The 25659-nt window shown below is 41.8% G+C and overlaps 1 protein-coding gene across 4 annotated transcripts in view; it reads left to right on the forward strand.

The window, feature by feature from the left end:
* The window catches only part of sema5ba (sema domain, seven thrombospondin repeats (type 1 and type 1-like), transmembrane domain (TM) and short cytoplasmic domain, (semaphorin) 5Ba), a 98848-nt gene that overhangs the window by 25111 nt on the left and 48078 nt on the right, over nt 1-25659 (forward strand). For all 4 annotated transcript variants that reach the window (XM_079667289.1, XM_079667290.1, XM_079667291.1 and 1 more), the window contains 3 exons: nt 10726-10861; nt 12978-13185; nt 13811-14018. In XM_079667289.1, coding sequence (XP_079523415.1) covers nt 10726-10861; nt 12978-13185; nt 13811-14018 — 552 coding nt within the window. The remainder of the gene's footprint in view (nt 1-10725; nt 10862-12977; nt 13186-13810; nt 14019-25659) is intronic.

The raw sequence follows: 25659 nt of genomic DNA on the forward strand, positions 1-25659 counted from the left end.
GTGTGTGTGTGTGTGTGTGTGTGTGTGTGTGTGTGTGTGTGTGTGTGTGTGTGTGTGTGTGTGTGTGTGTGTGTGTGTGTGTGTGTGTGTGTGTGTGTGTGTGTGTGTGTTGTTCAGATGTATTGTTGTGTCAGGGGAGCTTCCTGCCTCTCACCTTCTGCTCCCTCACCTGTTATCAACTGTTCTCCGACAAATGGCGGCTCTCCCTCAGCCTGCAGCCATCTTTAGCAGCACTGTGTGTGTGTGTGTGTGTGTGTGTGTGTGTGTGTGTGTGTGTGTGTGTGTGTGTGTGTGTGTGTGTGTGTGTGTGTGTGTGTGTGTGTGTGTGTGTGTGTGTGTGTGTGTGTGTGTGTGTGTGTGTGTGTGTGTGTGTGTGTGTGTGTGTGTGTGTGTGTGTGTGTGTGTGTGTGTGTGTGTGTGTGTGTGTGTGTGTGTGTGTGTACAATGCATGTGCAAGTGCCAGTTTTCTTGTCAAGTCACTCTAATGTTGTGGCACAGCAGCATCAGGTGTCGAGCAAAGTGCTTTTGAAGACAGGAATTGAAAGAAATGGCAGAAAAGAAACAGACAAATAAGACCGACAAAAATGTTGGATTCCTCATCGGATAATCCCATATTCCATGTTGTGAAGTCGATTCTATTGTACGTGTGTTCATGAGCTTTAAATCCTGATTTGAAAACAACATTGTTCAGAGCGTTTAAACTGCATGTTTTAAAGCGACGCTCATGTGAGTCTCAGACAGGAACACATTTTGTTAGATCTTTCCGACACCAGAGGAATGCAGCACAGAGCCTTAGCAATATTAACGAAAGCTGAACAAAACGTGTGTAGCTGCCCGGTTACTTGGATCTGCTCCACAGTTTAATGGGTTTTTTCCTCAGCCCACTCTACACCCTTCATCCAAGTTTAATGAATATTTGGCCTGTCGTTTTCCGTTAGCGTGCTGCTGAGTCAAACAAACAAACAAACAAACAAACAAACAAACCAAGCCTTTAGAATGACCGCACTGAGACATAAAGCCACTGGATAAGAAAGGCATATCATGACGGATCATGCAGTCGAAACAACCAAGAGAAGAATAAAAAGGAGAAATCTTAAACAGCAACATCTCAGGGATCTTATTGAAAATGTTCAACAACAACTCCAACAACACCCAGCGTATAAAGATAAGGCTTTACACTGAGATGCATATCAGTTGTGTTTACCTCACACACTCCCTGGTGTTCTGATCCGTACAGATTGTGGCTCAGTGATATATCAAGTATTCAACTCATTTACTTGCTACACATCTCATGAAAGTAGAAACTACCGCTGGAGGGATTTAAGCCTTTGCAGACCATTTACATGCACACAAACACAACACACATACTAGGCGAAGGAAAGCTCCGAAATGTTCCTTTTTGATTTCCCGAAACATCTGAATACTCCAATGTTTCGTTGGATTTGTAAGAGACTATTTTCAGTTGTGGATTATTCATCATTTGGTGCTCTGGTGAGTTTTATCCGGGGTATAACTCAAAATAAACTACAGTGTGTTTTCTGATAATAATGAAACATGTCACTCGGGGCAACAGTGAGGCTCACTGGTGTGTTTAAATAGAGGCTGAATAACACATGAGCTCCATGGCACAGAGGGGACACAATACATCAGGCTTGCATACACACACAAAAACTGTTTGTCGGATCAGTTCATTGTTGGTTTTGTTTTTTTATTGGATTTTATTACAAAAGAAAATTATAGAAAATCACCGGCTGTAGAGTTTTCAGTCAAACTAAGAAAACCACATTGTTCAAATCTCAAAAAGAATGTACTCAAAGTGCTATATTTAAAGTGGACCTATCATGCTATATTTGAATAATATATTGTAGGACCATACCTATATAAGACATATTTATACTTTTTATTTTTCAAAATACCAAACAGATCATGCATTTTAGCCATTCCTCATTTCGCTCAGTTTAACACTGTCTTTGCATCATGGGCTGATTCAGTGAGAACAGCACCATCTACAGGCCTGGCATATGTACTACAGCGTCTCCAGCGCTTTCGAATGGCAATATCCATGGCTGTCTCCTCCTGATTGGTGGAGTTGGCCCAATAGCCGTAGCGCCACTTCTGTGACGTCATAGAAGTGTTCAAATCTGGATCAGTCTGTATCAGATCCGTTGCAGCCCCTTTTTAAGAGATTTGGGTATGGAGGAAAATAGAGAGGGTTGTGTTTTCTGACACTTGGTGAGTTCCCTGGAACACCGGGGACACATGTTCATGTATCAAAGATGTACAAAAGTGTATTTTGCATGATAGGTCCCCTTTAAGCAATAGCTCACGACAGGCCGTGGTATATGCTCATTATATCACAGCTAAGGGGCGTGGTTCGGCCCGACCATCTTAAACTTTGTTAGTTAGTTAGTTTCGTAACGGACGTAATGTAACGGTTGTAATGGTTGTAGCTTTTCTCAGACGCGGAGGGATACTGACTTGTTGTGAAACTACAATTCTACCCGTGATATACGCTCATTATATCACGGCTCAGAACCAATCAGATTGCTTGATTTGACTTGTCCGTTTTATAAAAATATATATATTGCAGGATTGTTATTCCTGTTGCATTCAGCAGCTTTGTATTGTTGTTCCTGGATGGGGATGACAGCAGAGGATATCAGAAGTCGATGAAACGGATTTGAACGGTGATGAATTGTGTAAAATAAGACGGGAAATCAAGCGGCATCTCAGCAGACTCCCAGCGACGGGGTGGGCTGTTGGGATGAGATGAATCATGGGAGAAGGAGCGTCAGTCGTAATGAAAGTGATCATGAGAGCAGCAGCAAACAGCAGAGCAGATGTCAAACAGCTTCTCAATCACTTCCAGGGCTTTTAAGCATCTGGGCTGCGTCCATTAGTGCGATGGACTGTATTTCTTCAAGTGCTCCACTTCTCTCTGTTCTCTCCATGTTCTGTTCTGCAAAACAGGGATGTGAAAATAAGATGAGCGGGATACGGGGCTGTAGCTTCACCAGCATGCTTGTTTTGACATGCGTATTGCATCATCATCATAAAAGAGACATCTGTTAAACTGACACCTAGAAATACATTTTAAAAAGTCATTTATCACGTTTTTCCGCATCACTTTATAATTGCCTTCACTTTAAATGGCATTTATCAAATTGAGACGTAATTTAACTCTTGTTAGAATTTACTAATTAAAAATCAATCACATACCTTTTTGGGACTTTAATACATTTTTGGTAATAATTACAAAACAATCTGTAAAATGTGTTGAACAATTAGGGTTACTTATAGCACTTTGTTAATGGAGCATAATACGTTTCTGAACGGTCTAAAACCAGTATTTGTATGACATTTAAAAAGTTGCACTGATATAATACCTTGTCACTAACTAACTAGAAAATTCCCTTATCTGTGTGACTGGCGCTTTATATACTGTTATCGATCCTGATGCCAATATTGCCAACGTTAAGTAGTTATTGATGAGTGAGTCTCATTCTGATTTCATCCCGATAGTTTTGGCTCCCCTTCAGAAACCATAACTAGTAGAGATAACATTTCTCGGCGTGAGAATCTGAGTTCCCTGATCAACCATTTGAGTGATTTCTGTGTGTTTAGTGAGAAACATGTGGCGGCTGTTTTCTAATGGCGCATTTCCACTGCAGGGCCTCGCACGGCTTAGTACGGTATGGTTAGGCCTTGGTAGGCCAGGCTCACTTTATGCTGCGTTTCCATTACAGTTTAGTAGCTGGGGCAGTAACTATAGTAACGCAGTGTAGGCGGAGCCGTGACGTCATCTTCAATGAGAACCACAAAACCAACATCAGCCGTTAGCTGTTAGCCCTCAGAGCTCACAGCTCCTCATATCTGTTCAGAAACTAGACACAAGTTAAACAAGTACAAACCACAGACTGTCTGTGTCATGGAGAATACAGGCGCTGGTTTATTTGTGTCTGTAGGCCGTTGTTGTGAGTGGACGGTCGGAGCATATATAACGTTAGCTTTGCCAAGCTCCATTTAGAAAACACGCATTTAAAAAGGTTTTTCGCCTGCTGTCTGTCTGCAGACTTGTCAAAGCATTAATTCATGGTTTTTACTAACCGGTGTCAGTATGTTGTTACTTCGGCATCATTTAGAAACGTGTATTAAAATTAAATCACGGTCAAATATGTTCATCTTGTTGTAGTTGCCAGCGATTCTCTCACTAGTTCAGCATACTCAGCCTGGTTGTTGGCCCGGAAAGAACCTCGATTTTGGAGAGCCAGAAAACTGTGAAAAAGTACCCGCTAGCCGGAACTACGCCTAGTGGAAACGCAACCAAAAACGGCCACGGCACGCTTAAACCGCGCTGTAGTGGAAATGCGCCATAAGTGTCAGGGTTTTCACACCTGCTGAAAAAGTTGGCCTCATATTTAAAATGGGTGTTTATGGGCTAGTCAGCTGGAGTTTGTGTCACCTGAGGGTCACTATGGGCGAGATATGATAGTTACTTTGGTGTATTGTAGGCATCAACACAACAAAGACAAATTCAAAATGATGGGATTTAGAGCGGTTAGGGTTAGGGTTAGTCCTGGGACCCGAGGAAAAAAAGTGTCTTTCAATTTACTTTTTTTTGTGATTTCCTACATATTTAGGGTTAAAAAAACATCTTGCAATTTAGACCTTTTTTATTTTATTTTATTTTTAAATGTTACAGTATGTCCACTGTAGAGGACGTCAGGACCGCATTAGTTTGAAAAGACAGCCAAAATGAACAGATAGACTATGTAACGTATTATGGTTATAGAGTGATATTAATAAAATAATACATTCACCTTTATTTAAAACATAAATAAGTAATTTATCTGAACATTGCTGTTTATTTGGTCAATAAAAAACTAGTTGGTTTTTGGTGAATCTTTCCAGATCTTGAAAGACTTTGTCGTCAATGTAGTGGGGAAAGTACCTCATTGACTCCAGTCGGCACGGGCTGTAGGTCATCTTGACTAGTTTTATGGATGTGGTCTCCATGGAAACAAACTTGGCATCCCTGAGGCAATTCTCATTTTTCATGGCTCCACTTAAAATAAGAACAACAATAAGACATACGGGCTACTCTTGGCCCACAGAGTGCCATGTCTTTCCAGCTCGTCCCTATCTGTCTCTCTCTCTGTATCTGTGCGCTCATGGAGCCTCTTGCATCTTCCCCCCCTTCCTCTTGACCCTCTTCTATCCCAGGTGTGAAATCCTCAGCTCTCTCATCATCTGAGAGCTCAAAGTCTGAATCTCCCTGAACTATCTGGTACAGAAAATGTCTGCTGCAACAATATTGAGTCATTGAGTCCATGAAGACGGTCCTGACGTCCACTAGAATGGACATTTATAAAAGGGCTGTTATTTGAAAACTTAATTATTTAATCGCTTTCAGAACTAATTATATAACTCCTCACATGTTAATAAACAAGAACATATGATTTTCATGGTAAAAATTACTAGGGATGTCCCGATCACCTTTTTTTGCTCCCGATCCGATTCCGATCATTTGATTTTGACAATTTGCAGATACCGATTTTTCCCGATCCGATCTTTATGCAATGCATTAAGAGAAAAAAAGCATTCAAGTTGTCCCTTAAGGTTATTTTTTTATTTAAATTGGATATTCTATCCAACATGGATATAGCTTCTTTCTTTCACAGCAGCATTGGATCAGTTCAGTTGTGCAGCATTGGATCAAAACAAAATAAAGCTTATCAGTACTCGTTAGCTTACTGCTACAATTAGACACTGCGCCCACTCTGTTGCCAGATTTGAGAGAAATAAGCAGGTCTATGAAAACAAGCCCCAAAGAAGCAACACATACATGATGTTCTGTAATTTGAAACAAAAACTAAGGCCTCAGGATGACTTTAAGACTTGAACATGATCATTTTAGTTTTGTAACATTGAATACAACATTTTAAAAAAGTATTTATAAAAAAAATAAAAAAATCCCGATCCCCAATTTTTTTCCTCCCGATTCCGATCTTTTGAAAATCACGTGATCGGCTCCGATCCCCGATCACGTGATCGAATCGGGACATCTCTAAAAATTACAATTATTCAACAATATTTGACTTCTCCTCCTGCTTCTATAACATTTAGTTTTTGGTATGCCAGCCATTTTGGATGAAAAGAAAGAGGAACTTCCCAGCATGCAATTTTAACCAATTACATATATCTGGAAAGACCAGGATGTCCTCTGTACAGTACACCAGGGATTGATAGAGTAGCTCAAAAGAGTCAAAGGAGATGCGTGTTAACAAAATGTCCACTACAGTACAGTGGACATTTTCAATGGGCTGGGTCCCAGGAGGTTAAGAGGGGTTTTCAGAAACGTTTAAAGCCCCCTTTCGCTCTAGCTTCGATCACCCTGTCCCACACACACCCATTATACAATCTAAAAAGCCCTGAAAGTGTCACAAAACTTGAATTGGATTTCAGGGAAACCAGTTCCATCTATCAAAAACCCTTTTAGTCCAGTAAGAGAGTTTGGAGAGTAGTTTAAACTTTGGTTTTCAGAAACATTTTCAGTGGGCTGCTTACCCCGAAGAAATCCAGACGTTTTTCAGACGAAGATTTTATCCGCACTGAAAGAGCCATCTTGGATTTCAGTGTACAGATCTTATAAATAAATCTATGTGTGCAACTCGGTTAATGTAGAGCAGAGATCTGAAATAACGTGTGCAGTGTCAGGCTTTCTGTGGTACTTTAATGCGAGCTGCAGCGCAACCACAAAGCCACAGTACAACTTCCTTTCAAAGCGTGTGTGAGTGTGAACACGGTGGTGGCTGCCGCTCACTTATTCCAGCTGATTTTCCTGTGGTTCCCTGCACTTAGGAGTTTGGTTTCTGCCACCGCGCTCACATCTGTCCGCAGACGAGCCTTTGAAAGAAAAAGGAGAGAAAAGTTATGTTTTTGTGAGTTCTGGAGGCGGTCAATGAGCCACCTGTTTGCTCTCTCTCTCAGCCATTTCAAGCTGCACAACACTTTCCCTCCCTTCAGTAATGACACAACACATTAGCTTACAAGCCTGAAATGGATTGGACTGAAAAGGTGGTTTTAAAACCCAAAACAACAGATGTCTTAAGTGGACTAAGTAGCATCTTAGTGGTAGATATATAAGGACATTGAACCCAGAGGCGAAGTATCCAAAGAAAATAATGAAAACTTTTTGTTCCCACATGTTGTAGATGTTCCTGTGAAATCCATTTCTTCACAAGATCAGATAAAGCTCTGATTAATTAGTAAACGTACCTTTTGTTCTGAGATTATCTTCACTATCTGTTTTTCTTAAAGGTCAGTAATTTGTTCTGATCTTAACTCACATAAAACGTGCTGTTCTTACCTCAGATCTTGCCTCTAATGCTAAGAGGCATACACTCTAAAAACGAATTCAGGCGACCTTTCACCTCCACTTAATTAAATGCACGATTGCCAGATAAAAATGTGAGTTAATTGATTTAGATAAACATTTTAAGTTGCAGACATTAATTTATAAGTTGTGTTGACGTGATAATGTTGGTAATTACATCAACTTAATATTGTGTGTAATTTGAACTCTGATTTCTGCGTTAATTGACTTAAAACAAAATTCAAGTTGTACTAAGTAATGCAATTGGCTTGATTACTTAATTGTTCTACACCGTGAGTTAAGGATTTCAAGTCCACGCCCACTTAACATGCCTGGACAAGTTCCCACAGTTAAGACAAATAGAAATATACAAAGGACATTTTAAGGTGAGTGTCATCTTTTGTCCTTCAAATACAGATAGCCTTGTAGTTGCACTGTATAGGCAAATTGCTGTTTGACCAAAATTAGCAGCCTCTGAACTGTGGATACAAAGTAGTAGAGGCTACTGTGAGAGTAAACAAACTTTGGTTACTATTGTGATATTGCTTTTTATTAAAAATGAATCTCGGTGAAGCAGATCAAGGACACGCTTCTTGAGGTAGGATTGTTATTTAGAGTTGTCATTGAAATGCAAGTTGTTGGCAGTCACCCATTCAGAACATATTCATTTAGGTCATTTCTCTTTTTTTCCTTTTTCAAAAATAGCACAATACAATTGAAGTATGCAGAGAACTATAGCCATCCGCTGCCTTGTCGTGTACCCTGGAGAAAAGGAAGAGGACCTTTTCAAGGAGTTTAGCGACGTAATTAAAAATCTTGAAATAAAATAAAATCCATGGGCACAGTGTAAAAACACTGCTCTCTGTCAGTCACATTTTGAAGCATATTGCACTTTTGGCCACACCCCAATCAATAATATCTTAGCAACGTTCAGCATGGATAGGTGTTGACAGCAATGGCATAGGAAAAGGATTGTGTAACATTTGAAAAGTGGCTTCTGCTCTTCTTAACCAGTTCAAATATTGTATGGAACCTGCAAAAAAGTAGAGAGGACACACTAAAACTTGCACGGTTGTGATTGACAAAATCTGTCCACATGCATTTAATCACTAGGCAAAGCACTCAAAGCCACCTCTGTGTGTCTTCAGGACCACATTGCCATGATGACACACACATGCAGACTCAATAGGTGAAAACAATACCAGCGTTGCTTTAGCAGCTGGTAATAATTGCTCTGAATTCGCTAAGAGTGACAGTTTGAAAAGTATGCAGTTACCTAATTCATTATCTCTTATGCGCTAAGCTATTATTTAATGTGCTTCAAAAGGACATGAATATCGCCTTCATCAGTGACCGGTCCACCCCAGGATCTGACCATACGATGGCATCCATCGTGGTCGAGGGAAACAAATGACTGAGCAAGCGTTCAATGTGTTCATACTGTTTGAAATAATGACTGTCGGCAGTGTAAACATCTGAGTTACATCTTTTGTAGAATTGATGTTTGTGATCTGCAGGTTGGTTCCATTGAGAGTTTGTTTCTGTAGTTTTACAAAAACTTTACAGATGTTACATATTTGGCACTGGTTTTAAATATGTAAAGGCCTCTAACTTCGATGTGATGGCAGCATGTATTTGCTGTGTCCCCATTTCCCATGGTAACCTGGCTAATGTGTTTATTTATTATTTGTGGGGCAATTTAAATTTGTGTTATTTATCTTTTTTTTCAAGATTTAAATGAAGCTCAGCGCGAGTCCTTTCAGGAAGACTGGGTGTATATACATTCACTCCGCAGCTGCTTATAATCAGCTCATCACGGACGTTCTCTTTAACCTATTACATTTCACCTCATTCTCCAGCAGCCAATCAACGAGCTGCAGCCAAACTATAAAACAGTTCTCCTCTCTCCTGCAGTCAGCTGTGATTTCAGGTGTTGATGCACCTTATCATATGACATGTGTCAATACATGTTCAAACTAAATGAATTCCCTCCTGATTGAAACATCATGTGTTGAAATGAACAGCTGCAGTTCAAAATAAAAAGTGAATCGCCTAATATCTTTCTTGTGGAATTCATTTCTTTCTTTAAAGGCAAAAACATGAAAAAGCTAAGAAAAAAAACGATTGAATAAAATATATTTGGAGCAACTTAATGTATAAATGGTTGTCAACTTAAAAAATGTGTGTTCACAATGATGGTAATTACAGTAAGTACATACAACTTAAATTTCCTTTTAAGTCATGTGGTAAAACAAGTTAATCTTTTGAGTAATCAACTTCAAAACTTGTGTTTATGCTACCAATTATTAAGTAAGTGGTAATTAAAAACACCTCTGATTGTAGAGGACAAGCCTTCTCCCCTAACTCAAATAACTTTGTTGCTTTAAGACAATCTCATTAGAAGTTGTCTTAACTCAATAAACATCGATGCAAACTGTTTACACTAACAACACATTAAAGCCTCGCTATGAACTTCACTTGCAGCGCTGACTGATCTATACTCCACCAAAACGGCTCACATCATGAAGTCACCGAAGTATTTCCATCTCTCACTGATCTTCGTTCAATTTCTTTTCTCACTATTACAGTATATTATCTCTCGCTATCTGATGGTTTATCAGCAGCCACGCTAAGGCAGCAGGCTGTTCAACGCAAAGTAAAAAGCTGTAGTGTGTGTGTGTGTGTGTGTGTGTGTGTGTGTGTGTGTGTGTGTGTGTGTGTGTGTGTGTGTGTGTGTGTGTGTGTGTGTGTGTGTGTGTGTGTGTGTGTGTGTGTGTGTGTGTGTGTGTGTGTGTGTGTGTGTGTGTGTGTGTGTGTGTGTGTGTGTGTGTGTGTGTGTGTGTGTGTGTGTGTGTGTGTGTGTGTGTGTGTGTGTGTGTGTGTGTGTGAATTGGAGAAGTAGGATGGATTGGGAAGCAAGCAAAGGTGTGTGTGTGTGTGTGTTGGAGAAGTAGGATGGATTGGGAAGCAAGCAAAGGTGTGTGTGTGTGTGTGTGTGTGTGTGTGTGTGTGTGTGTATAATCTGTGCGACTGCCTCCCATGTCCTCCGCTTAATGCTGTCCACATCCACTGTGCAGCGCTGATAGCATAGCTTAGCCTCCAGCGAGCGCCTGTTTAGTGCAGGTAGAAATGATAGGACTTCCATTAAGAGGATGGAGCGCGTTACAAAAAGGCTTTTATTGCACAGCTGGGCTCTGCTGATTCCTGATATAGCTGCACCTTTACTGCCAACTTTAAACTGTTATGAATATTATTGTTGAAATAATTTGTATTTCCTATCTCTCTCTCTCCCCATCCCTTCTCATTATCCCCTCCTCTCCCTATCTTCTCCTCTGTCCTTGTCACTAAAGCAACAGCATAGCAGCGTCGGCGGTGTGTGCCTTCAACCTGAGCGCCATCTCGCAGGCCTTCAACGGGCCTTTCCGCTCCCAGGAGAACCCCCGCTCCACCTGGCTGCCCACCGCCAACCCCATCCACAACTTCCAGGTCAGTTTAACCAATTAAATGAGCCCTCGTTACGGCACCGGCTCGTAGGCTGCAACAAAGATGGGAGACCAGACAAGTTAAGTGTCACAAAGAGCGTATTTATTTACGATATAACAAAAACCAAAGAAAATGTGGAAGTCAGTCATCAGAAACAAAGACGCGGCCATGTCCAACAGAAGAGTGTCAGTTGGTGTTGGCCTTTTATCTTGATAGCCCAGGTGCTTTATGGGTGTTCCCCTTTCCTGTAGTGTGTAATATAAGTTTTAGTGCATGTAAATGGTCTGCAAAGGCTAAAATCCCTGTGTTACCTCCAGAGGGAGTTTCTCTCACACACATATATTTAAAAAAATAGATAGTCCAAATGCTAGAAAAGATAATGTGTCGATATACTGAATAAGAAGAAGATGGATCCAGGTGAATGTCAACAATCCTGCAGCTAACCAATCAGAGCAGACTGAGCTCTGGTTTTTGACATAGGGTGAGTGTTACGTCCCAACTAGGGGAAGAGGAATGCAACACACACCAGTATGTAATTGGAAATAATTATAAGTAGATTTATTATAAAAAAGGTAAACAAAATGGAAGGCACACAGCCTGAAACAAACAAAGTAGCCAAAAGGGCACAGGTTGACAAATAACCAACTAAAGGAGGACTCTAAAAAAGGAGTCTAAACGCATACGGGAAATAACACTATCACACTAAATAAAGAACGAAACAAAACCTAACTTCAAGAGTGGTACAACTAACCGAGGGAGTCTACACAAAACACAGCTAAACTAAAGGCAACAGTCACAAATCCTAACTATACTCTAAACACTAACTAACCTACTCTACACTCTACTAACTAGGGTTGCTAGAAACTGACCATGTTCAAAATCGATTATTCGGCAGCCCTGGCGAATAATAATCGATTATTCGACCGACACCCCCCCGAGCTCGCTCACTTCTTACACAGCACAGCGGGACTGAGGTTACCTTTAAGATACCATTTAAAATTCAAAAATCATTGCTATACTTTTCAAAAATGGAGTCTACTAACAAATCAATCTCTCATTTGAAGTCCTAAAGAAGGAGCAGTGCTCATCTGTGCAGCCAGACAAAGCTTTCAGAGCTGATTATCTGTATTCTTCTCTAGCGTCTCATTGCAGTCACATTGTTCAGTCGTTTCACACCCCAGAAAAAGTTGCAATTACTGAGAATAGAATTAAGAGTGGAAAACAAAATCTAACCCGACAGAGTATTGATTTCCTAAATGCAGTAACTGTGAGGTGCTTCGCCATTATTTCTATTTTCCAGCCTAGATTTTTACAACCTCTTCTGACACCTCACCTCGTTTCCCTTCTGTTGGGAACATTCTGAATACTCAGGTATCCCAACTGTAGCTGTGAACATGACAGGATGTGTGATTACCTAGAAGAGCACCAGGACTGTTTGAGGCATATGATAGCTATGTGATTAACATGATGATTCAGCCTCCATGGAGAGAGACATGTGACAAGCATGATCATTTCTGACGTGGAGCTAATCTGAAGTAAACATTGAATTTTTAGGTTTTGAGAAAAAAGTCAGAATTTTCAGAAAAACGTCAGGATTTTGGAGATTTTGAGAAAAGTCAGATTTTTGAGTTTTTGTGAATAAAATTAAGTATTTTGAGAAAAAGTCAACATTTTGAGAGAAAGTCCGAATTTTGAGGGAAATTCAACATTTTGAGAAAAAAAATCAGATTTTTGAGATTTTTTAAGAGAATCAGAATTTTGAGATTTTCAGAATTTTAAGAAAAAGTCAGAATTTTAGATTTTTTCCGAGAAAGTCAGAATTTTTAGACTTTGAGAAAAAGTCAGAATTTGGAGATTTTCATAAAAAAGCCAAAAACTCAGTATTTTGTACGTGACAGGATGTATGACTTCCTAGAAGAACCGGTATTCCTCCATCTTGTGACTGAGTAACTCCCTCTCTTGGATATCAGCATGTGAAGGACACTGTTCAGGAACTAGTTGATGCTCTGTATGTGATGACTCCTTCCATTCTGGAGAGGATCACAGATACATGGATCCTGAGATTCAAGCTCAAGCCGGTGACGACGAGTGATATTTTTCTAACGCTTTCCCTCCCCAGTGCGGCACTATAAACGACGAGGGTCCCAACGAGGGTCTGACGGAGCGCAGCCTGCAGGACGCCCAGAGGCTCTACCTGATGAACGACGTGGTGCAGCCGGAGTCCGTGGATCCGCTCGTCATGCAGGACGACGTGCGCTTCTCCAACCTGGTGGTGGACATCGTGCAGGGCATGGACACCCTCTACCACGTCATGTACATCAGCACAGGTGAGGGAAGGAGGGAAGGAGGGAAGGAGGGAAAGAGGGAAGGAACACAACTTATTCAAGATTCAAGGCTTTTATTGTCATTCGTACGTACAGTAGCTACAGTGTAGATATGTCAATGAAATATTAGGTCACAGGCTCCTCCAGCAGTGCAACACAATAAAAGAGACACAAATAATTAAAATAGTGCAATGAATAGAAATAGAATAGAATAGAAATTGTGCAAGGAGAGTCTATTTAGAAGTTATCTTACTGTTGAATATGCATCTGGAAATTAAGGTTCAAATTAAATACTGTAAGGCAAGGCAAGTTTATTTATATATACATATATGTATTTATATAGCACCTTTCAATACAAGGAAATTCAAAGTGCTTTACAAAAATGAAAGACATCATAAAATGGCATTTAAAAACACTCATTTAAAAGCAAAGATAAGAAAACCTGAATAATAAAAGTCACAGCGCAGTGTGAGATTTGAATAGCTCAATTAAAAGCAGCGGCAAAAAGGACGTCTTCAGCCGGGATCCCAAAGGAGTCAGAGTTGCAGCGGACCCGCAGGTTTCTGGGAGTTTGTTCCGGATGTTCGGAGCATAATAACTGAATGTTGGTATCTGCTCCCTTCTTCAGAATACGGCACCATCTTGAAGGCCCTTGCTACGCCCAATAAGAACCTGCAGGGGTGTTACCTGGAGGAGATGGAGCTCCTCCCAGCGGGGGTGCGGGAACCCATCCTGAGTCTGCAGATTCTCCACAGCGACAGGTCGCTCTTCGTCGGGCTCAACAACCGAGTCCTGAAGATCCCGCTGGAGAGGTGCTCCACCTACAAGACGGAGACGTGAGTACTGAACACAATCTGCACACAATCTGCACAATGTGGGGGGGAACTGATCCAGGACCATCATGATACACATCCTGGGAACCCAACACCCAACACTATCTTTTCATGAAGTTTGATATGGAGATAACTTGGAAAATAGAAACCGAGGAACTGTGGAAATAAATGTAAGTAATGTGTAACGGTACGTCCACACAGCAGCTTTAAACAAATCTTCCAACGCTTCCAACGCTTCTCTGCCCATTGACTTTGAATGGGGGTGACGTCACTTTGCCTCGCTTTTCGCCGAACTGCATTGTGGGGAAGCGAAGCGAAGATTTCCAGGATTTTCAGGATTTTCAGGATTCAAAAGTTGAGCAATGTTCAACTTTTGAAGCTGAGCTGGAAGCATCAGCCAATCAAATCCTGTTTATGCAAATCTGACAGTTCAAGCGCTAGCCAATCAAAACGCGTGCAAGCTGGGAGAGCCAGACCGCAGTTCATTTCCGCAAATCACCCGGTTCTTTACGACCAGAACTATTTACCGGGATACAAACCGGAGGAACCAGGCATGGAGGGAGGTGGCAGAGACAGTGGGTGAAACTGGTAGGTTTTCGCCTGTTTGGGGAGTTTATATATATATATATATATATATTGCTCGCATAAAATCCCCGGGGTTTTTTGCTTTGTATGCCGGGGGCGGGAGATCATGTGATTGGTTGTTGGTCGCGAAAAATCCCCAAGCTCTCAGACACGCCCAGCTCCAAGATTTTCAAGATTTTTTCAAAGCTGCTGTGTGGACGTACCGTAAGAGGGAGAATTACATTAATGCGACATTCCACACCAAAATCAAAAATACATATTGTAGGCTACGTGGTGATAATACCCAAAACACACCCGCCAAAAAGTGAGCACAAACCTCTCCACAGTGATTAGAAGAACCCTTCCTTCTACACAGTGATGCAGATGCTTCATGAGATTTATTGAAGAAAGGGAATTCTTCTTCTCCAAAAAAAAAAAATCCTGTTTCTCTGCGCATGATCCTTAGTCGAAGTCTTTAAGTTGCAAGAAAAGTGAGCGAAACTTTGATGCATTGAAGAAGCTTGGGATTCAACTGTAGTGTAATTCCAAGATGTTGTAACATTTCCGTCCTGTCCAGCATCAGTGGTGGGAAAGGACATTAGAAGTCTGTGACTCTCCATCCTTGATGCATGTGAAAAATAGATTTAGAAAATCAACATCCCCATTAGCACTAGCATGAGCATTGGTTATTCTATCATTGAATCTTTAAGAAGTAAAATCATGGTCCTGGATCAGTTTTCTAATATAACAACATACTTAGGGTGTTTCTCAATGTTGAGTACGCTTGCTTGGTAGCACATGTCTTCCGAGCGTCTTGCTTCAGAAGCTAGGTAAGAATCCTTCCTGGCATTCGGAAAACGAAGAGTGGAACAGGCGAGCAAGTGTGCAGGTGTGAGTCATATGAGAGGCCCCGCCTTACATTTTCCGCCACAGATTGGGGAAAATTGGTCCGTGCGCAAAGCATTGTGGGGATTTTAAGACCGCGGAGTCTACACATGTTCAGCCTCGAAATTTCTCCAAACGAAGTACGCCGGGCTCGGTAGAATTCCAAGTATGCTGGACATTGGAACAGTCCTTCGGCGGCACTCGATGACGTAGTATGCTTGAAATAGTGGCTCTGGAGCAGCTTTACTCGACATTGAGGCCGTTTCTCAATCTCGAGGATGCTGGCTTGGTAGTCGCGCACTTCCAAGTCACTTCCTTCAGTAACGAAGCAAGTATACTTCCAAGCCACGGCTTCGGAAAACGAAGAAGAGTGGAACAGGCTAACAAGTGTGCCACTCTCTCTAACGGTTTCAACATAAACTGTACCGAAAATAAATACCTCACGATGTCTATCTAATTATGAACTTGCTCTACTTTCACGGAACACATTTTTGGTGATAACAAACTAACATATTTACCAACACATGTTCTACGCCACTACATACTTACATTTAAATGTGTGCTGCGTCGGTTCAGCCATTCTCCGCAAGTGTTTTTGAAATTGGTCCGTGCGCAAAGCATTGTGGGGATTTGAAGGACGCGAAGTCTACCCATGTGCAGCCTCGAAATTACCCCCAAACCAAGGACGCGGCCTCGGTGGAATTCCAAGTATGCTGGAGATTGGAACAGTCCTTCGGCGGCACTCGATGACGTAGCATCCTTGAAATATTGGCTTGGAAGCCAGTTTCCTCGAGATTGAGAAACGGCCTGAGACAATAGGGTGCGGCTACCAAATAAAGTAATGAGCCACCTGTGGTAATGTGTAGTCCTCGTTTAGCGAAAGCAGCCGTGCGCAGTGTGCATTTTATTGTTCCCTTTATCCCCTTTGGCAGTGGATTCATTTTGCCCTGTTTGGTTTTCTATTGAAGGTAATTATCTGTCCTCAGCTGGGATTAATGTCCGTGAGACTTCACCTATAATCATTAAAGTCCATATGGGAGCAGACAAATGAGCGGGGCGGTGTCTGCACGCAAGAGGAAATTAATTTGCTGTGTGTTTCTGTTATAGTGATGGAAGTTCTGCATAATACAGAGAGAATGCTTTTTGTTTGTTTCTGAATCCGAGGACAAACAAAAAGTGTTTCTCTGGAGGCACGCGCGTGTGTGTGATACAAAGACACCGCTGCCATCTTCAGCTTCAGTGTGATTTATGTGGAAATGTGTGTCTTGAGGGTGAGGAATAGGAGGAGGAATAGGAGGAGGAGGAGGAGGAGGAGGAGGAAGAGGAGGAGGAGGACGAGGAGGGGGGGGGGAAAGCTCTCAGTCTGTTTGTCCAACCTTTCTGTCTCTCATCAGTGCTCTCAATCAGGATCCTCAGCCCGGCCACCTCCATCCTTCAAAGTCAACTTCAGCTTAGCATAAATATGACTCTGTGCTATTTTCATTCTGTGTGTGTGTGTGTGTGTGTGTGTGTGTGTGTGTGTGTGTGTGTGTGTGTGTGTGTGTGTGTGTGTGTGTGTGTGTGTGTGTGTGTGTGTGTGTGTGTGTGTGTGTGTGTGTGTGTGTGTGTGTGTGTGTGTGTGTGTGTGTGTGTGTGTGTGTGTGTGTGTGTGTGTGTGTGTGTGTGTGTGTGTGTGTGTGTGTGTGTGTGTGTGTGTGTGTGTGTGTGTGTGTGTGTGTGTGCGAGTGTGTGTTTGGACAAGAAGGGCATAAGAAGTGTGATTTGTGTGTGTGTGGGTTGATGCCTGGACGAGTTTTCATATGCCTGATGAGTCAGCTCGCTATTTTATACTAAATCCAAACTCCCAGACACACACACACACACACACACACACACACACACACACACACACACACACACACACACCAGCAGCAGCACCAGCGAGGAAAACCTTTGCATATAATAAGATGTGGGTGAGATATGCAGGATGAGAAAGACACACAGAGGAACAGGAAAGAGAGAAATAGCCAAGAGGAAAACACAGATACTGAGAGCAGTCCTGGTTGAGACACAGCGGGGGTGAAACGATAACAAGAGTGGGCTTCAAGGGCACCAGAAGGAGGAGGGGGAGGAGGAAGGGAGGAAGGTAGGACTATGTAATGCAGACTGCCATATTCTGTTCACCTTTGTTCACAATCTTTGAAATGCACTGCAGCCATGATAATAAGGGTTTTGAATAAGAGCCTCCTCCCAAAGCTATACATCTATTCTAAAATCTCTTCTTATATTTATGCTCTTTTGGCACATTTCCACTGCAGCGGGGTTGCCCCGTTTAAGCGTCCCTAAGCGTCCTCGCTCGGGCCTCGGGCTGCCTCGCTGGCCGTCCGAGGCCGCGGCGCATTTCCATTACAGTTTAGGACCTGGGGTAGCAACGCAGTGTAGGCGGGGCGATCGGCTGTTTTTTGGCCAATGAGATGTAGGAACGCCGTCACCTCCTCGGTCGACCACGGGGTAGTTTTCTTTGACGTTGCCATTTTTTTTGTAGCTGCTCCGTTTACAAAAATGCTGCAAGCTTGCTTCTAGATATATATGCGACGCTAGGGATGATCTCGCGCACGATCTTGTGACGATTCTCTCTGACCAATCAGCAGTCGAGAGTGTTGACGTGACTAGTTCAGCCCTGGCCCCTCATTGAGAGCCTTGTTTGTTTTTCTTTTATCTGCTGGTTCCATAGCCTTACACTGAAAGACAGGAACAGCCTGAACGGCATTGTTAAAACCTGCTCCAAGGTCATCGGCGTGAAACAGAGAGACTTAAATTCCTTCTGTAACCAACAGATTCTGTGGAAAGCAGAGCGCATTCTGAACTCTCCAGGTCATGTACTTTCACACGAATTTCGTCTGTTGCCATCAGGGCGAAGGTATGCTCTACCTGATCAAAGGACTAATCGCTTTTCAAAGCCATTCATCCCTTCTGCACTCATAAATTCTTGAAAGGCTTTTAAATTGATTATTTATGTATTTATTATTGTGATGCTATGAACTATTTATAGTGTAAATTGGAATTATCCACATCTGTGCTCCCGGGTGTATCTGTGTGTTTTCTTCTTGTATGTTCCTGCCTGTGTACATGACATAAGCTGCTGCTCATAACTAATTGCCCCTTGCGGGATTAATAAAGTTGTTGATTGATTGGCCTGATAGAACCCCGATTTTATGGGGCCGGTAAAAGAGGGAAAAAGTACCCGCTAGCCGGTGCTACGCTATATGGAACGGCCACCAAAAACTGGCCTGGCCGCTTGAGGACGATTAAGGACGCTTAAACGGGGCTACCCGCTGCAGTGGAAATGCGCCATTAGTGTTCAGATGTGAGATATTAGGCTCTTTCACGGCTTGCATTCGAGGTTATTGGTAGCAGCATACAGTAGTAGCAAATGTCTCCCCTGTTGAAAGTTTGCTGCTTGAACAGAATGTGTCTGATGCTTCCTTTTGGCTTAGTCGCAAGTGACAAAGATTAGCTGTCATTTCTGCTCAAGTGCGTGTGTGTGTCTGCTGCCTTGGAAGTAAATGTTAAAACTGAATATGCAGTATGTCGCAGAAAGGGCAACTGGGTGATGATGAGACTACAAATTATACCAGAGTAAAAAGGCTCAATAAAAACAGGTGTTGGAGCCATTTGGTTTGAACGTTAGATAAATATATACTCTTAAGTGTAAAGTATGATTTTTAGATTTGTGTTAATGAGTGTGTGACGTCACAGTCCTCCTCCTGTAGTGTACGAGGCTGCTGATGGTCCGATGGTTTTCCCTTTCCTGCAGTTTGTTATATTGGTTTGTGTGCATGTAAAGGGTCTGCAAAGGCTAAAGTCCCTGGGTTCCCGTCCATTGGAGTCCTTTGTACTTCCGTAACATAACGACATCACTCTTTACTCACGCTACTTTTGGCTTGCGCTCCAACACATTGTGATATAGGCTAAGGGGCGGGACATCTCTAAGCGGAGCCGGCCAGCTAACCAATCAGAGCAGACTGGGCACTGGTTTCAGACAGAGGGTGACAAGAGGTGCTTTGAACATTAAAGCATGGAGACATGTCCCAGTAGAGACACTACATACTGATATACACCTGAACATCAGCAGGAGAGGACTCTTTAAAGTAGAGACACTGCATACTGATATACACCTGAACATCAGCAGGAGAGGACTCTTTAAAGTAGAGACACTGCATACTGATATACACCTGGACATCAGCAGGAGAGGACTCTTTAAAGTAGAGACACTGCATACTGATATACACCTGAACATCAGCAGGACAGGACTCTTTAAAGTGAATACACTACATACTGATATAAACCTGAACATCAGCAGGAGAGGACTCTTTAAAGTAGAGACACTACATACTGATATACACCTGAACATCAGCAGGAAAGGACTCTTTAAAGTAGAGACACTACATACTGATATACACCTGAACATCAGCAGGAGAGGACTCTTTAAAGTAGAGACACTACATACTGATATACACCTGAACATCAGCAGGAGAGGACTCTTTAAAGTAGAGACACTACATACTGATATACACCTGAACATCAGCAGGAGAGGACTCTTTAAAGTAGAGACACTACATACTGATATACACCTGAACATCAGCAGGAGAGGACTCTTTAAAGTAGAGACACTGCATACTGATATACACCTGAACATCAGCAGGAGAGGACTCTTTAAAGGAGAGACACTACATACTGATATACACCTGAACATCAGCAGGAGAGGACTCTTTAAAGTAGAGACACTACAGACTGATATACACCTGAACATCAACGGGAGAGGACTCTTTAAAGTAGAGACACTACATACTGATATACACCTGACCATCAGCAGGAGAGGACTCTTTAAAGTAGAGACACTACATACTGATATACACCTGAACATCAGCAGGAGAGGACTCTTTAAAGTAGAGACACTGCATACTGATATACACCTGAACATCAGCAGGAGAGGACTCTTTAAAGTAGAGAAACTACATACTGATATACACCTGAACATCAGCAGGAGAGGACTCTTTAAAGTAGAGACACTACATACTGATATACACCTGAACATCAGCAGGAGAGGACTCTTTAAAGTAGAGACACTACATACTGATATACACCTGAACATCAGCAGGAGAGAACTCTTTAAAGTAGAGACACTGCATACTGATATACACCTGAACCTCAGCAGGAGAGAACTCTTTAAAGTAGAGACACTACATACTGATATACACCTGAACCTCAGCAGGAGAGGACTCTTTAAAGTAGAGACACTACATACTGATATACACCTGAACATCAGCAGGAGAGGACTCTTTAAAGTAGAGACACTACATACTGATATACACCTGAACATCAGCAGGAGAGGACTCTTTAAAGTAGAGACACTACATACTGATATACACCTGAACATCAGCAGGAGAGGACTCTTTAAAGGAGAGACACTGCATACTGATATACACCTGAACATCAGCAGGAGAGGACTCTTTAAAGTAGAGACACTACATACTGATATACACCTGAACATCAGCAGGAGAGGACTCTTTAAAGTAGAGACACTACATACTGATATACACCTGAACATCAGCAGGAGAGAACTCTTTAAAGTAGAGACACTGCATACTGATATACACCTGAACCTCAGCAGGAGAGAACTCTTTAAAGTAGAGACACTACATACTGATATACACCTGAACCTCAGCAGGAGAGGACTCTTTAAAGTAGAGACACTACATACTGATATACACCTGAACATCAGCAGGAGAGGACTCTTTAAAGTAGAGACACTACATACTGATATACACCTGAACATCAGCAGGAGAGGACTCTTTAAAGTAGAGACACTACATACTGATTTACACCTGAACATCAGCAGGAGAGGACTCTTTAAAGGAGAGACACTGCATACTGATATACACCTGAACATCAGCAGGAGAGGACTCTTTAAAGTAGAGACACTACTTACTGATATACACCTGAACATCAGCAGGAGAGGACTCTTTAAAGTAGAGACACTACATACTGATATACACCTGAACATCAGCAGGAGAGGACTCTTTAAAGTAGAGACACTGCATACTGATATACACCTGAACATCAGCAGGAGAGGACTCTTTAAAGTAGAGAAACTACATACTGATATACACCTGAACATCAGCAGGAGAGGACTCTTTAAAGTAGAGACATTACATACTGATATACACCTGAACATCAGCAGGAGAGGACTCTTTAAAGTAGAGACATTACATACTGATATACACCTGAACATCAGCAGGAGAGGACTCTTTAAAGTAGAGACACTACATACTGATATACACCTGAACATCAGCAGGAGAGAACTCTTTAAAGTAGAGACACTGCATACTGATATACACCTGAACCTCAGCAGGAGAGAACTCTTTAAAGTAGAGACACTACATACTGATATACACCTGAACCTCAGCAGGAGAGGACTCTTTAAAGTAGAGACACTACATACTGATATACACCTGAACATCAGCAGGAGAGGACTCTTTAAAGTAGAGACACTACATACTGATATACACCTGAACATCAGCAGGAGAGGACTCTTTAAAGTAGAGACACTACATACTGATATACACCTGAACATCAGCAGGAGAGGACTCTTTAAAGGAGAGACACTGCATACTGATATACACCTGAACATCAGCAGGAGAGGACTCTTTAAAGTAGAGACACTACTTACTGATATACACCTGAACATCAGCAGGAGAGGACTCTTTAAAGTAGAGACACTACATACTGATATACACCTGAACATCAGCAGGAGAGAACTCTTTAAAGTAGAGACACTGCATACTGATATACACCTGAACATCAGCAGGAGAGAACTCTTTAAAGTAGAGACACTACATACTGATATACACCTGAACCTCAGCAGGAGAGGACTCTTTAAAGTAGAGACACTACATACTGATATACACCTGAACATCAGCAGGAGAGGACTCTTTAAAGTAGAGACACTACATACTGATATACACCTGAACATCAGCAGGAGAGAACTCTTTAAAGTAGAGACACTGCATACTGATATACACCTGAACATCAGCAGGAGAGGACTCTTTAAAGTAGAGACACTACATACTGATATACACCTGAACATCAGCAGGAGAGGACTCTTTAAAGGAGAGACACTGCATACTGATATACACCTGAACATCAGCAGGAGAGGACTCTTTAAAGTAGAGACACTACTTACTGATATACACCTGAACATCAGCAGGAGAGGACTCTTTAAAGTAGAGACACTACATATTGATATACACCTGAACATCAGCAGGAGAGGACTCTTTAAAGTAGAGACACTACATATTGATATACACCTGAACATCAGCAGGAGAGGACTCTTTAAAGTAGAGACACTACATACTGATATACACCTGAACATCAGCAGGAGAGGACTCTTTAAAGTAGAGACACTACATACTGATATACACCTGAACATCAGCAGGAGAGGACTCTTTAAAGTAGAGACACTACATACTGATTTACACCTGAACATCAGCAGGAGAGGACTCTTTAAAGTAGAGACACTACATACTGATATACACCTGAACATCAGCAGGAGAGGACTCTTTAAAGGAGAGACACTGCATACTGATATACACCTGAACATCAGCAGGAGAGGACTCTTTAAAGTAGAGACACTACATACTGATATACACCTGAACATCAGCAGGAGAGGACTCTTTAAAGTAGAGACACTACATACTGATATACACCTGAACATCAGCAGGAGAGAACTCTTTAAAGTAGAGACACTGCATACTGATATACACCTGAACCTCAGCAGGAGAGAACTCTTTAAAGTAGAGACACTACATACTGATATACACCTGAACCTCAGCAGGAGAGGACTCTTTAAAGTAGAGACACTACATACTGATATACACCTGAACATCAGCAGGAGAGGACTCTTTAAAGTAGAGACACTACATACTGATATACACCTGAACATCAGCAGGAGAGGACTCTTTAAAGTAGAGACACTACATACTGATTTACACCTGAACATCAGCAGGAGAGGACTCTTTAAAGGAGAGACACTGCATACTGATATACACCTGAACATCAGCAGGAGAGGACTCTTTAAAGTAGAGACACTACTTACTGATATACACCTGAACATCAGCAGGAGAGGACTCTTTAAAGTAGAGACACTACATACTGATATACACCTGAACATCAGCAGGAGAGGACTCTTTAAAGTAGAGACACTGCATACTGATATACACCTGAACATCAGCAGGAGAGGACTCTTTAAAGTAGAGAAACTACATACTGATATACACCTGAACATCAGCAGGAGAGGACTCTTTAAAGTAGAGACATTACATACTGATATACACCTGAACATCAGCAGGAGAGGACTCTTTAAAGTAGAGACATTACATACTGATATACACCTGAACATCAGCAGGAGAGGACTCTTTAAAGTAGAGACACTACATACTGATATACACCTGAACATCAGCAGGAGAGAACTCTTTAAAGTAGAGACACTGCATACTGATATACACCTGAACCTCAGCAGGAGAGAACTCTTTAAAGTAGAGACACTACATACTGATATACACCTGAACCTCAGCAGGAGAGGACTCTTTAAAGTAGAGACACTACATACTGATATACACCTGAACATCAGCAGGAGAGGACTCTTTAAAGTAGAGACACTACATACTGATATACACCTGAACATCAGCAGGAGAGGACTCTTTAAAGTAGAGACACTACATACTGATATACACCTGAACATCAGCAGGAGAGGACTCTTTAAAGGAGAGACACTGCATACTGATATACACCTGAACATCAGCAGGAGAGGACTCTTTAAAGTAGAGACACTACTTACTGATATACACCTGAACATCAGCAGGAGAGGACTCTTTAAAGTAGAGACACTACATACTGATATACACCTGAACATCAGCAGGAGAGAACTCTTTAAAGTAGAGACACTGCATACTGATATACACCTGAACATCAGCAGGAGAGAACTCTTTAAAGTAGAGACACTACATACTGATATACACCTGAACCTCAGCAGGAGAGGACTCTTTAAAGTAGAGACACTACATACTGATATACACCTGAACATCAGCAGGAGAGGACTCTTTAAAGTAGAGACACTACATACTGATATACACCTGAACATCAGCAGGAGAGAACTCTTTAAAGTAGAGACACTGCATACTGATATACACCTGAACATCAGCAGGAGAGGACTCTTTAAAGTAGAGACACTACATACTGATATACACCTGAACATCAGCAGGAGAGGACTCTTTAAAGGAGAGACACTGCATACTGATATACACCTGAACATCAGCAGGAGAGGACTCTTTAAAGTAGAGACACTACTTACTGATATACACCTGAACATCAGCAGGAGAGGACTCTTTAAAGTAGAGACACTACATATTGATATACACCTGAACATCAGCAGGAGAGGACTCTTTAAAGTAGAGACACTACATATTGATATACACCTGAACATCAGCAGGAGAGGACTCTTTAAAGTAGAGACACTACATACTGATATACACCTGAACATCAACAGGAGAGGACTCTTTAAAGTAGAGACACTACATACTGATATACATCTGAACATCAGCAGGAGAGGACTCTTTAAAGTAGAGATACTACATACTGATATACACCTGAACATCAGCAGGAGAGGACTCTTTAAAGTAGAGACACTACATACTGATATACACCTGAACATCAGCAGGAGAGGACTCTTTAAAGTAGAGACACTACATACTGATATACACCTGAACATCAGCAGGAGAGGACTCTTTAAAGTAGAGACACTACATACTGATATACACCTGAACATCAGCAGGAGAGGACTCTTTAAAGTGGAGACACTACATACTGATATACACCTGAACATCAGGAGGAGAGGACTCTTTAAAGTAGAGACACTACATACTGATATACACCTGAACATCAGCAGGAGAGGACTCTTTAAAGTGGAGACACTACATACTGATATACACCTGAACATCAGCAGGAGAGGACTCTTTAAAGTAGAGACACTACAGACTGATATACACCTGAACATCAGCGGGAGAGGACTTTTTAAAGTAGAGACACTACATACTGATATACACCTGAACATCAGCAGGAGAGGACTCTTTAAAGTAGAGATACTACATACTGATAT

Source organism: Notothenia rossii (assembly GCF_949606895.1).
Source record: "Notothenia rossii genome assembly, chromosome: 2".
Taxonomy (NCBI): domain Eukaryota; kingdom Metazoa; phylum Chordata; class Actinopteri; order Perciformes; family Nototheniidae; genus Notothenia; species Notothenia rossii.